The 14,571-nt window shown below is 37.3% G+C and overlaps 1 protein-coding gene across 4 annotated transcripts; it reads left to right on the forward strand.

Moving 5' to 3' along the window:
• Window positions 1–158: 158 nt before the first annotated feature.
• On the forward strand, window positions 159–11,702 carry hmgcl (3-hydroxy-3-methylglutaryl-CoA lyase). Of its 4 annotated transcripts, none has more exons than XM_002934559.5 (10): window positions 159–346; window positions 2,074–2,157; window positions 2,320–2,427; window positions 3,349–3,444; window positions 3,805–3,953; window positions 5,052–5,115; window positions 5,439–5,627; window positions 7,916–8,041; window positions 8,424–8,553; window positions 8,642–11,702. In XM_002934559.5, the coding sequence occupies exons 1-9, from the start codon at window positions 269–271 to the stop codon at window positions 8,523–8,525; spliced, it is 996 nt and encodes a 331-aa protein (XP_002934605.1). In that variant the 5' UTR covers window positions 159–268; the 3' UTR covers window positions 8,526–8,553; window positions 8,642–11,702. The 4 variants fall into 4 exon arrangements, with proteins under 4 accessions (XP_002934605.1, XP_031754973.1, XP_031754971.1 ...); XM_031899113.1 differs by having other exon boundaries at window positions 251–346; window positions 2,061–2,157; XM_031899111.1 differs by lacking the exon at window positions 159–346 and adding an exon at window positions 353–1,043.
• The last annotated feature ends 2,869 nt before the right edge of the window (window positions 11,703–14,571 follow it).

The following is a 14,571-nucleotide window of genomic DNA, read 5'->3' on the forward strand; positions in this document are numbered from 1 at the left end:
ATAGTACTACGGACATATGTGTCAACCGAGCTTCTGTTTTTTGTCAGCGCAGTCCTGTGGTATTATAGCACAACTGAACTTGCAATAACTAAAGACACTATTAAGCACATACGCAGTAACAGTAATAAATATATTTTGCCATAAAAACGCTCAGCCTGTTGCATAGCTTAGTCTAGCATATCCGGTGTCACAGGAAAAAGGTTCCGAAGGTTCAGAGTTATCTGGAGGAGGTCACAAACATCCGGAAGTGTTCGAGAGAAGAACAACAATGTTAGCGGTGTCTGTTCGTAGAGCTGTAGCTTTGGGTTGGGGAGCGGGTTGGACACCTTTGGCGATCTTGCGGCAGGTTAGCGAGGCATATGTATGCTCTTGCTTTATGTGAGAGACTAGATAAATATGGCTATCTTTTCCGCTGGGTTCCCTTTCGGGTCCTTAGGCTTTGTAAAAAGCCGGGTGAAAAATCCCCCACTCTTTCGCCTTATCCATGGGGGGTAACACTGTATCACCCCTGCTATTCTATTCTCCCAGCCAGTGACTACGAACCGTAACTAGTAGCTGCCACTTTGCATAGAATTTTGACAAAATTGGAAAACTGGGCAGCAAAATGTAAAATGAGATTTAATGTTGTAGCCAACCTTTCATCCAGTTTAATACAATATCAAATATTAAAAACAGTAAATGTACCACATAGAAAAAGTTCAAAGTGTTATTTTGTATCTGAGAGACAGATTACAAGAATTTTACATTTGTTATCAGGTTATTAACTTTTCCACAATAATATAAACAAGGTCCCCCTGGCTTGCTTTTGCAATGAGCCCTGGCTCCAGATGAATGGAACAGGTGAAGAGAAAGACCCAAGGTGGTTGAATCGAATCAGTATGTTAAATACTTAAGTTTTAGGGCAAGAGGTTGGCATTAGCAGCATTTGAAAAACATCTGGAGTACTGTTCCAGACCTAAATGGGATTATTAACGTTCAGAAGCACAGTTGGCAGCCTGCACTTTTCCCTACAGTCAGTTGCACTTAACCCTCTTTCATTAAAGGTACTTGCATCAAAATGTGTCCTTTGCTCTTCCATATAGGTGTGTACAGTGCTGTTTCGTCCTTCCTGCATTGTGTTCCAAATTACATGTTACTGTGCCTATTGATGCAGGGTAACTGGAGCTATCGCCACCTCCAGACCAGGTGGTATTGCCAGGATTCCCTAAGCACCCTGCAACAATAGACCCAGTGCACTTGCACCCGAAGGGCACAGACCTTACAGAGTGTCCAATTAGAAATTAATTGCACACTCAGTTGTGTTAATTTTGACAAATAGGAAGCTATTGCATCAAGCAAAAAGTCCACTTTTGGCTGCAATGATGCTTGCATACTCAGAAAAAATGCTGCATTGTGGGGGGAAAATGGTGATTGTGCTCAAAATTGCACTTTGTTCACTGTATCTGCAGAGTGAATGAGCCCAAGAATGCCATAAAACCTGCCCTGAGCCTGAGACCACAGAAAGATCCTCTGGTAGTCCGGCATTGGCAACAAACCTTTCATTTGGGTATTATTATAATATGTTGGTGGTGAATACAAATAAACCAACAATGGGAGTTTAAAGAAAGCAGAAAAGGAGAACATTGGGTCTTGCCCATCAGCAGTGTTTGTTGTTATGCTATGGAATAAGTTGGTGTCTGCCTTACTGGGGCATACTTATTTTCATTTAACCCTCTCATTAGCTTTGTTGCTATATAAATAAATGATGATGATAATAAAACCCAGGTAAACAGGGGAGAACAAATAATCTTTGACAGAAAAGGTGCCTTAATAGCATTCAAGAAAAATAATTCATGTTTTAGCATTATAGAAGTGTTCATAGACTTGTTATTGCTATATTAATAGCTTATAATATAATGGACATAATAATTATGTTATTTATATAGTTTTATCTGTCTGTAAGCTACTAATCATCATTTGCAGTACACCTGTGGTATAGGACCCAATAACTTTATTCAGTAAATGTGTTTTTGTCTGATGTTTCTTTTTTTGCTTTCGCCTTCATATGAATAATTTTACAGTTGTATTTTATAGCTCAGTTCCCTGCCAATACAATCATTCCCTAAAGAGGTAAAGGTTGTGGAAGTTGGACCCAGGGATGGACTGCAAAATGAAAAGGTAAGAATGTTTTTTGGCTCAATATGATGTATAATACAGATTTTAAATAATCCTTTTAAGCAGATCTAAAACTTCCCCGAAATACTATATATATATATATATATATATATATATATATATATATATATTCTAATTCTATACAGTATTTTATGTACATTACAGACAGTTGTCCCATCTGAAGTGAAAATTCATCTCATTAACCTGTTATCTGAAGCAGGGCTTCAAGCTATTGAAGCCACCAGCTTTGTCTCTCCTAAATGGGTGCCTCAGGTGAGTACAGATTTCAGAGTTTATATAGTTATTTAGTGTAATTCATTATAAAGGATTTATACACCTATAGAAGTATTATGTTTGTTAGAAATAAACACGAGAATAATTATGTTTAAATTTACACAGATAATACCCCATGTACTGTTACGCTATACATATTTAATATGCAACAATCCTGCACTTTGTACAGGCTTTCAATGCAGAGCAACCCTGTAGAGGACACAAGCATAAAATATATTTGCACAGATAGTACTATATACATACTTTAGTAATATTGTGCTTATTTATAATAAAATAGGTATATTAAGTTAAAGGGACACTAAACCCTTAATTTATATTCTATACAATTTGTCAATAAGAAGAGTTCTTAGAGTTTGTCTATCTTTCTCTTCTCCTGTTTTTGACTTTCAAAAGCCATGTATCATCTGGTAATAGCATGTTAGAAATAAGGGAAAGATATGCAAGATATGCTTTACATCTTTTAATATTTTCGTGCAGTCCAATATTACCAAAATTATCCAGACATCTACCTGTGTAACATCACATTCCAAAAAAACGTAAAGAGTTTAGTATGAAGTAGGTATTTCCCTTGCTACTATAACAGCCTCTGCTCCTCTTGGACCAGAGTCCAAAACCATAAAATAACAGCCATGAGCATTATCTCTTCTCTAACTATACCTTACAGCTGACTTTCCCTTTCTCCCAATGAATTGTTTTTGTACTGACATACCTTCCAGAGACTGGGCAGTGAGTGTTCCAAATAAGGACGTGCAATTTTACAGTGGGTGTTACATACTGTTAATAATGATGTAACCTATCAGACTTCAGCAGGTTTGACAAAAGTTCTGATATTTAACTTATTGATTCCATAATAAAAGAGAAACAATAATTTGTAGAAAAATAATTATTCGTTTTATATAGATGGCCGATCATAAAAATGTCATTCAGGGAATAAAGAAGTACCCAAATGTAACCTACCCAGTCCTTACTCCAAATCTTACTGGATTTCAAGCTGCGGTAAGAATTCTTATTTTGTAATCTGAAAGTGAATATCTCAAAGTTATTATCAAGTTAACATATACAGTGTATGGCATGCCTCCATATCTCTGCTTTGTCGCTGTATGTAGCCATCATTTTTATTTAAATGCACTTCTCATGCAAGGTTAATCTAGGATTTTCAGTGGTGCAGTATTACTATAATGTACTATTCATAGAAAGGGGGTTTGTAGCAATATAAATCTCATGTGGAAGGTATCTTATTGCCTGTGTATTGTAATGATTTGTGCTTTGAAGCTGGCGCTCCCAGAAGTAATGAAAAATTATTGAACAGGGGCAAATGGGATCTTTTTTTATTATCTCTTATTTTTTTGCTGGCAGGTTGAATGTGGTGCAAAGGAAGTAGCCATATTTGGAGCTGCATCAGAGCTCTTTAGCAAGAAGAACATTAACTGTTCTATTGATGAAAGTTTGCAAAGATTCAAGGATGTTATTGCAGCAGCTAAGGAAGCAAACATCCCAGTGCGAGGGTGAGTTTTTGTTTGAAGAATAGTACTACAGATCATATTTGTGTGTCAGTCATCAAAAGTCTTGTAAAACTTCTACTTTAAGCTATCAGTTTCATCAGTGTAGCATCAATTCCTCTAGTAACAGTTCATGTACTGTTTGAGGTAAAGGTAACTGGTGGATGGAACTTGACCAAAGATCTTTCTGTCTGGGTCCTTTTGCACTTCCTGGGAATAGATAAGTATTACGTGATAGGGACCTACTTTCTACCATATCTTTTACCACACTTAATCTCTGTATATTTCTAACTATTTATTATAATGCTTGCCTTACCTGTACTTTTTTAGCGAGGTACTGCAGTACTAGGATCTGAAGTGGCCTTAAAAAGATTGTGGTACTTTCACTGTAAAACTGTACTGACCTATTCCCCAGGAAAAGGCAAAAGGGAAGCTAGACAGTAAGAACAGAGTAGACATTAAGTGATGTCATTCTGGTTCCATACACCAGGTAACATACATGGTCTATAAGGTAATTTATACATGATATATAAACTGTTACTAGAGTGACTGATGAAACTGAGAAACTTTACTTTTGAATAGGATTTTGTAAAACTTGAATAGAAGTGTATGACTGTAAATAATCCAAGATAATATCCATTGTTTTAAACACCTTAATAAAAGTCTGCTGCTAGATATAAAATATACATACACACACTCCTACCTCCTTTACATGGTTTGGCTAACAACATTAGTGACACTTGTTACTCAGTGCACTACATATGGCTACACTTTATATAGTCTATAGTTTGCAGAGCACTCCTGAAGGTTTTTATAAAATCATCAGCGCTATTTTAAACAATTAAAACATTGTATACTGATCACGGTCTTGGTCCTGTCCTAGGACACCATTTAATAGATAAAGCACTACCCTCTTAAGTTTTTGTTAACTTTAAAGAAGGAGCCAAAACCCCAAAAGCTGGAAACACTAATATCCTTACACGGTAAACAAGAATGGTTCCTGTTTTGCAGTAAGAGGCTCTGCAGTGGTGTTAGTGATGGTTACAACTTGGTAACATTGCCCCTTTGCAGCAAGGGCTTACTGATACCATGGTTTAATTTCAGGTATGTTTCATGTGTTCTTGGATGCCCATATGAAGGCAAGGTAGCTCCTAGTAAAGTGGCTGAAGTAAGTACCAGATATATTTGCAGTATGTTTGTGCAGCCATCAGCAACAATTAAAATATATGTTGTCCATGCTAAAGTCAGATATATTATTTTCTGATGCATGTAAGGTGAAATACAAGCTTTTTTTCCTCTGTTACAATCTATATACAATATTCTGTGCAAATCTTTGTTCACACCTTGCACAGACTTGCTATAGTACCCATAATAACTGAACAGTAAGTAACAATCCCTGGAGTAGGAGCAGAAAAGCCAACTACCCCCTATTATGTGCAGGTTCTATACAATCTCTGATAGCGGAAATAATGTATAACTGCTTTCTTACAGGTGGCATACAAGATGTTTTCTATGGGCTGCTATGAGATCTCTTTGGGTGACACGATTGGAGTGGGAACTCCCGGCGGTATGAGGGACATGCTGAGAGCTGTGTTGGATGTTGTTCCAGCCAAAGCTCTGGCTGTTCATTGCCATGACACATATGGACAGGCACTGGCAAATATACTAGTTGCATTGCAGGTAATGTTTTGAATTCACAGCCATTTTTCTTATATGAAAGGGATTATAAAAGCAAAACAAAAATGCTTAAAAAAAAGACCTATCGCTAATATAATTGAATTAAAAAATCTGTACCGATTTTATAAAATAAAAACAGATTCTATGCAGTTCAATTCCCCCATTCGCTTTACATGGTCTGACTACTGCTGACACAAATCTGATAGCAGCTAGCTGCACTAAAGAGAAATAATCGGGACTGTCCCTGTTTCGAAAGGCAGGGAAGCATTGGGCAGGGCTATTTCATGTGTTTGTTTGTCTAACCTAGCTAAACTTTGCCAATGTAATTAAACTGCATCAAATCTGTTTTTTTTATTTGTTGTTTTGGTTTGTTGTTTTTTTATAAAAACAGTACAGAATTTTTTTTTATGCAAGTACACTGCTCAAAAAAATAAAGGGAACACTTAAACAACACAATGTAACTCCAAGTCAATCACACTTCCGTGAAATCAAACTGTCCACTTAGGTAGCAACACTGATTGACAATCAACTTCACATGCTGTTGTGCAAATGTAATATACAATAGGTGGAAATTATATGCAATTAGCAAGACATCCCCAATAAAGGAGTGGTTTTGCAGGTAGTGACCACAGACCACTTCTCAGTTCCTATGCTTTCTGGCTGATGTTTTGGTCACTTTTGAATGCTGGCGGTGCTTTCACTCTAGTGGTAGCATGAGACGAAGTCTACAACCCACACAAATGGCTCAGGTAGTGCAGCTCATCCAGGATGGCACATCAGTGCGAGCTGTTGTGGCAAGAAGGTTTGCTGTGTCTGTCAGCATAGTGTCAGAGCATGGAGGCACTACCAGGAGACAGGCCTAATACATCAGGAGATGTGGAGGAAGCTGTAGGAGGGTAACAACCGAGCAGCAGGAGCGCTACCTCTGCCTTTGTGCAAGGAGGAACAGGAGGAGCACTGCCAGAGCCCTACAAAATGACCTCCAGCGGGCCACAAATGTGCATGTGTCTGCTCAAACAGTCAGAAACATACTTCATGAGGGTGGTATGAGGGCCCGGCATCCACAGGTGGGGGTTAGGCTTACAGCCCAACACAGTGCAGGACGTTTGGCATTTGCCAGAGAACACCAAGATTGGCAAAGAGCCCTATGCTCTTCACAGATGAAAGCAGGTTCACACTGAGCACATGTGACAGACGTGACAGAACTGGAGACGCCGTGGAGAACGTTCTGCTGCCTGCAACATCCTCCAGCATAACCGGTTTGGCAGTGGGTCAGTAATGGTGTGGGGAGGCATTTCTTTGGGGGGGCGCACAGCCCTCTGTGTGCTCACCAGAGGTAGCCTGACTGCCATTAGGTACCGAGATGAGATCCTCAGACCCCTTGTGAGGGTGCGGTTGGCCCTGAGTTCCTCATAATGCAAGACAATGCTAGACCTCATGTGGCTGGAGTGTGTCAGCAGTTCCTGCAAGACAAAGGTATTGATGCTATGGACTGGCCCGCCCGTTCCCCAGACCTGTATCAAATTGAGCACATCTGGGACATCATGTCTTGCTCCATCCACCAATGCCACGTTGCACCACAGACTGTCCAGGAGTTGGTGGATGCTTAAGTCCAGGTCTGGGAGGAGATCCCTCAGGAGACCATCCGCCACTTCATCAGGAGATGCCGTTGCAGGTGTTGTAGGGAAGTCATACAGCCTCATTTTGACTTGTTTTAAGGACATTACATCAAAGCTGAATCAGCCTGTAGTGGTTTTTTCCACTTTAATTTTGAGTGCAACTCCAAATCCAGACCTCCATGGGCTGATAAATTTGAATTCCATTGATAATTTTTGTGTGATTTTGTTGTTGTCACATTCAACTATGTAAAGAGCGAAGTATTTAATAAGAATATTTCATTCATTCATTCATATCTAGGATATCTTATTTTTGTGTTTCCTTTATTTTTTTGAGCAGTGTATATTAGATATATGTTTCTTTTTAAGTAAAGAACCTATAATTCAGCATTTATTTGTTGCTTTTATAACCCCTTTAACATGCAACACCTTTTAAAATAAAAAAAACCTTTAAAAAAAAAAAGAATCTTTCTGTTTTAGTTAGTGGTTTTACTTTGCAGTAAGTGAAGTACTTATTTGTGATTTTGCCAGAAAATTCATAAACGGTGGTCTGTGTGCTGCCATACAGTCCTGAAACAGAAAATTCCAGATTTAACTCCCAATACAATTTCAAATCCATAAGGGAAGGTTTACATGTCTGTATATGATTAATCATTTACCTTATCTCCTTTTTAGATGGGAGTGCAGGTTGTTGATGCTTCAGTTGCAGGTTTGGGAGGATGCCCATATGCTCAGGGAGCTTCAGGGAATGTGGCAACTGAAGATGTTGTGTATATGCTGCATGGTCTTGGAATTCAAACAGTGAGTATTCAGTGTTCTTTTGCACTTTATATCTTTGCCTTTATGCTTTCTAAAATAGTGATTTTGGAGCTAGAGTCTCTTATGACAACTACCTTATGTTATAATCTCATATACTGTAACTTATTCATAGGAGGTCTGGTTGTAGATTTTGGTCCAGTCAACATGATTTTCTCTCTCTTACACATGCTAAGTAAATAAGTGAGAGTACTAAAGTACTGGTCTCTTCACATTGGTGATTGTTTTACCCTCTATGCAAAAATGTCTAATAATTTTGCATGTTCCTCCTCCACCAATATATGTCTTTGTATGTAAACCAGTTCTAAAAAATAGTACCACATGGCGGTGGAGGAAACATGTTGCATTATGTCTCCTTTTTTTCTAGGGTATTGACATAAAGAAACTGACAGAAGCTGGAGCTTTTATCTGCAAAGCACTAGGAAAGAAGAGCAACTCAAAAGTGGCTCAAGCAATGTGCAAGCTTTAATCAGCAACACACATTCAGATTTTAGAAGGTACCCAGTGGTAGAAAGCATTTACTGCCACAACTGTTCTGTGCCAAATGGAACTTATTAATGTTTTTATTTATGATTGTTTTTGCAGTCATGTTTTTGAAATGTGATACAACCACGGAGGTGAACTTTCTGACTACAAGAGCTGAAATGTAAAAAGCTGCTTGTGCCCTCGGCATTTTGACAAGCTGCATTTATCCTGAGCACGCTACCTATGATCATATCAAGAATATTTTCTTACAGTGTTCTCTAATCATTTTCTTGTGCACTGTGTTAGCACATTGTATATACATTAATGTAATAAGAACCTGTTACTATAAATAATTATTTAAATATTCTATTTTTTATTCTTACTAATTAGAAAGCATCCAATTCATGTAAATACAGGTTTGTTTGTTTGTTTTTTTGGAGAAATGGTTAGTAAATTAATCTTACGCATTATAAAATGCATCTATGATAGTCAGTTCCTCTCACCATTTAGCTTATAGCGTGGCCTGCACAGTGTTTCTATTTTACCTGCATAGTGTTTGTTGAGTTTAAAGAAGAAACAAAGATATCCGCCCATCAGGTCAGTTCCTTATTTTGCTCTTTTAATATTAATTTTGCATTAAAGGAAAAAAAAAGTTGCAATAAGATCAGTCTATGAATCCTTACAAACTAAACCAATACTGTCATATCTTTTGGTTTTATGAAAAGCCAACTGTCCTCATATGTAGATTCAGTTGTTTTATGCTGTAAAATATGGCAGATATAGGTTTTTTTTAATTAATAAATTAAATCAATGAATTTCCCTTCCTTTCATATAAACATGAATCCTAGTAGCCAAAGATTCGCTGCTGAGCAGTAAACTAACTATTAAATCATTGTAGCAGTTTAAAAAGTCAGTGGGTCTGTCTTAGTGAGCTGCTGGTGGGAAACAAGAGATGGGAAAGGAAACTATTTCACTTAAGGCAAGCATTTGCCTTTTATGCCTGTGTTTTTGGAGGTTCCTCAAGGCAAGTATTGGGGGTAAAAGGGATGAGATGTAACCAATGGTGGAGCAATGAAAATGGAGTAGATCATTTTTAATATGCCTATTGTGCACAATACACACAATTTATTCCAACTGGGAAAATTATATGGCTGTGCTTCAGTTAATTCTGATTTATTTGTATATAGGCCACAGTGCACTTGCAACATTGTTAGTTATTATAACTATATACAATAGTATACTAAATCTTAATAAGTGTAAATACTGTCAGTTGTGGTCCAGTTTATGTGGCTATTTAAATAGAATAAGGGGACATTTCCCAGTATATCCATCTCATGATTTCTGTGCACCTAAAAAGGGTCAGTGTGAAATTAACATTCAGAATCAAATTGTAAAAAGTGTAAAAAGATTGAAAGTTTAAATACTGGTGTTATAATCGATTCATTTTTGTTTTCCTGGCCATTAATACAAAGATGAATGTGTAAAGATGAGAACATGGCAATGCAAAGTACAGGTATTGGACCCATTATCCAGAATGCTCGGGACCAAGGGTATTCCGGATAAGGGGTCTTTCCATAATTTGGATCTTCATACCTTAAGTCTACTAAAAAATCAATAAAACATTAATTAAACCCAACAGGATTGTTTTGCATCTAATAAGGATTATTTCTATCTTAGTTGGGATCAAGTACAAGGTACTGTTTTATTATTACAGAGAAAAAGAAAATCAGTTTTAAAATTCTGAATTATTTGATTAAAATGGAGTCTATGAGAGACTGGCTTTCCGTAATTCAGAGCTTTCTGGATAGCGGGTTTCCGGATAAGAGATCCCATACCTGTACAACATTTTATTGATAAAACTTAGTTCTCAGTTTCTCACTTTCCTTTCTTGGTTTCTTTGTCTTTCTTGAAGTGATTTTCTAATGATTCCTGTGAGAGTAGCAAGCATTAAATAAAATGTCCGAAAGCAGAGGTTTAAGGCATAGTTCTTTAGAGGAAAAACCAGAATAAATTTGTTTTTCCTCAACCCCTGTTATTCTTTAATCTGTGTTCACTGTTTCATTAACATTTTAGTGTAATAAATTATATTTTATACTATGTATATACAAATGGCAGAGCTGTCAGTCAGCAGAACCCTGATTTTACATTTCCCATGGGATTGTATCAAAGCGGTATAAATTCTGGGAAAATTGTAAATCCGGGGAAAGAAAAAACAAAGCTTGCATGAATGGGACCATGACAAAACAACATTTCCACGAAAACATAAAATCCAGTGATGTAAAATCAAGGTTCTACTGTACATTAGCATTGTTTCACATTGTTGCTTTAATATAAAACTGCCATACCTCTCCCACTGTTTTTACTTCAGCTTGTCCTCTAACTACTCTTCTGACGGACTGCTCTAAATGGACTTTCCCAAGAACCTTGAAAGATTTATTGATCTGGTTATCCAGATTGATCAATGCCTAAGGGAAGGCAATTTAAGATGTCGATTTCTAGATGCTTCCTAAAGCTCCATTTACACCACATCCTTCTACTTCAACCCCTTTTTCGGATTATCCTGAACCTATTCAAATTGCAGATGCCAATTGAATTTTAATTATGTTGTGGACTGTCTGGTGATTTCTTAAAAGATTGTTCCACTTGTCCTGCAGTTGGTATAAAAAAAAGCAAGACTCGGTTGCAGATTGTCCATCTTGCATGTAAGCTATTGTGTCCTTCTGTTCTGTCCATCTAACTATAATTAAATGAACTTCCCTTGCAATCTGATCCTGTGTTTGTACTGTGGCTCCAAACATTCCTAAGGCACTCCTAACCAAAGCTGGAAGCTCAAGGGACTACGTTAATGTGAACTAACGTATTAATTCACCCATCTGCTTCTACCATAGCTAATACATTCTTTGTAGAGACGACCCCTCCTATGCCTTGTATTAATAACAGGCAGCTAAACCAGATAACTATAAAAACCTACTTTCTCTAATTTCAGAGTTGTTTAAGAACCTCTGTGGAGCAAAGATATTTTCTAAACTTTACTTTTGAGGCCCTGCCATGTTTCAGCACAACGTTATGTCTTTAGAGATTTCCTCTGTCAATTTGTGATTGTTTATTTAGATGACTACAATCTTTTTCTATTTATAAAGAAGATCACTTTCATATTAATAAAGTATTACTTTTACTGAAATTACTGCTGAGGTCTTATAAAAAAAAAAAATAGTTTCTCTCCATGAAGCACTATGTGAAATTGTTTCTGATTGGGGCATGCATTTCATTATAAATCCTGAAGGTAACTCTAGCACTAAAGATTAAGGGTGCTTAAGAGAGTCTAATGGTCAAACTGAAAAAATGAACCAAACCATAGAACATATTTTGTTTCTTATACAAACGTATGCTTCTGGCTGAATTCTTACAGTAAAACTAAACATTTCTCTACTAAGCAAACTATCACCCTGCTAGAGTGCACTTTAAGCAAATTATTGTTTAATTTCTTTTTTTTCTCTGTAATAATAAAACAGTATCTTGTACTTCATGAAAACTAAACTGCATGAATCCATATTAGTGGTAAGACAATCCTATTGAATATTATCTTTTTCTGTTGATAACATTTCTCATACAGTTTATACTTGCACAAGGAGCTGATGCAGGAATCAAGTTGAATGCAGGTCTTCAAAGGTCTCACTTCCCTGACCTTGCCACTAAGTCACTCTTACTACCAAGTGAGAATTTACTGACTTATTTACTAACATGAGTACTTGTTTGAACTAGTGCACTTCATGATTGAAACCAAGGGTTGATCAGCAGGTTAGAAAATGTTGGTCAGATGACAATAAAATCTGCGCATGTATTGAACCTACAATGTATTTCCAGGAAGTCACTTTTGTACGACTGGTGTTTGCCAAGTATTTCATGTTCAGAACATGCTCTGATTATTTGTTATTTTTAGGGATGTATCCCACAATTTCAATCTGGCCTTGTCACAGCCTGTGCCAAATTATCATCATGCACTAGTGGGTTTTATACCCAGAATTCCTATGTCCAGCCTTTTTTTAAAGCTTCACCAATTGGTTGATAAATTTCAGCTCCTCTAGTAAAGTCTGCCTGAATAATTTTAGTTTTGCATCAGTATTTTTTCGCTGTAAGAAAGAAAAAGTATGTAAAAACAGAGAACAAACAATTAGTGATGAGGTAATTTTATCGCCAGGCATGGATTCGCAATGAAATTCAGCATTTCCCCATCTGCAAATTTTTCACGAAACTGCAGCAAAAATTTGCCATGAAAAGATTCGTCGAGTCAAAAATGTCGCCAAGACTAAAAGGTCACCACAAAAAAAGACACCCATTGACTTTAATGCAAATATTTTAGCAGCTTTTCTAATGGGACAGATAGGCTACTTGCTACAGACAGTAAGTAGAGACGCTCCTAATTGCACACCTGCATTGTTCTTCTCTGTTTTGGAGAACGTAGACCTACGGCAATTTTATGTACAGGGCAGGAAGCAAAGTGCATTAAAAATGGGGGATTGCAGCCATTCTTTACACTCCTGTCCTCCACATGTATAACTAGTATACAGTCGGGCAGAATTGTCAGCTGTCGCCTTGGGTGATGTCCAGTTACTTAGCTTAAGATTCTCCCAACCGCCCCGTGTTCTACCTCTGAGCTGCCCAAGTTCTACCCACAGCTCTGCATCCCTTAAGACTATGGGCCCCAGTCCATGATTATCGCAATCTTCCACTGTATAAACCTAGGTTCTGTTTATATACCTAAGCCCCTTATCCAGAAACCTGTTATCCAGGAAGCTCAAAATTATGAGAAGGCCAACTCCAATAGAGTCCATTTTAATTTAAAAAAACTGATTTCCTTTTTCTCTAATAATAAAACAGTACCATGTAGTTGATTTCAACTAAGATATAATTCACCCTAATTGGAGGCAAAACAATCCTATTGGGTTTATTTAATAATTAAATTATTTTTATCAGACTTAAGGTATAGTGATCCAAATTACAGAAAGATCTCTTATCCAAACCCCAGGTCCCAAGCATTACACATAACAGATCCTATACCTGTACATTACTTTTAAATGTTATTAATGCTACTTAAATGATAGATGCAAAAGTTATATATATTTTTTGAAAAATTAAAAAAGGCCTACTATCAGGACCTATCCTAGGGAGGTGACACATTTTTTAATATTGAACTTAATGTGTGTTGAAACTAAAAATGCAAAGAAGCTTCAATAAATCTTTTAAAGAAAGAACTTTTGCATGATTTACTAATGTGGGTGCTAATTTGAGCCTGCCTATGTGAATTGTACACAAGTCGAGTCTTTTTTTAAAAACAGCATGCACTCACTCTTTTACTGACCCTTTCCTGCCTCTTGGGCTGATTGTACACCCCCTGCTGCCCTTTGACAGCCTTGCTGATGCCCCCCCCTGGCACCTCTGCACTTACATTTTCTGTGCTCTGACATGGGCAGGAAGGGGCTGCATCACTAGTGAATAGAGCACAATTGTGCTGTCAGTGTAGCTGCACTCAGGCCCACCCAGTACCTGTCTGTGGCCTAACTGTATGCCAGAGAATTCATAATAGCACTGGGCAGGCTAGTAAGACTAAATGAATTAAACTCTAATTTATTCTGAGAGGTTATATATTAGATGTATTTTAAATAATATTCACCCAGACTCAGATTTAATTACAAGCAATAAGAGAGATAATTCAATGAAGTACAACCTATTCTCTTCTTGGCTGATCAGATATAATGGCTGATTCAGCCCAGTAAGAAGTCATTTTAGTTGGAACAAGCATATGGCCAATACAGTGCTGCTTTTTGGAGTGTTCTATGAAGTGGCATAGAACTGTGTGTCTTTACCCTTAACCAGCAGCACCAGCAGTGGGACTCAAGAGTTTACATTACTGTATTATAAAAGCTTACACAGCACAGTGATATCCACATTTTCTTATAAAAGCCACTGCATGTACCGTCAGCACAGTAATTCAAACCTACACAGGTTTGGGGCTCCATCAGTCAGGGTTACATCAGAAGGTAGACTATTTT

This window comes from Xenopus tropicalis, chromosome 3, assembly GCF_000004195.4.
Source record: "Xenopus tropicalis strain Nigerian chromosome 3, UCB_Xtro_10.0, whole genome shotgun sequence".
In the NCBI taxonomy this organism is placed as follows: domain Eukaryota; kingdom Metazoa; phylum Chordata; class Amphibia; order Anura; family Pipidae; genus Xenopus; species Xenopus tropicalis.

Bases quoted from the DNA above. Each gene is read 5' to 3' on its own strand.
- hmgcl (XM_031899111.1), top strand. From the start codon at position 960: ATGGGATTATTAACGTTCAGAAGCACAGTTGGCAGCCTGCACTTTTCC. The intron at 2,428-3,348 runs GTGAGTACAGAT...CGTTTTATATAG, and splicing joins CTCCTAAATGGGTGCCTCAG to ATGGCCGATCATAAAAATGT. The intron at 5,116-5,438 runs GTAAGTACCAGA...GCTTTCTTACAG, and splicing joins CTCCTAGTAAAGTGGCTGAA to GTGGCATACAAGATGTTTTC.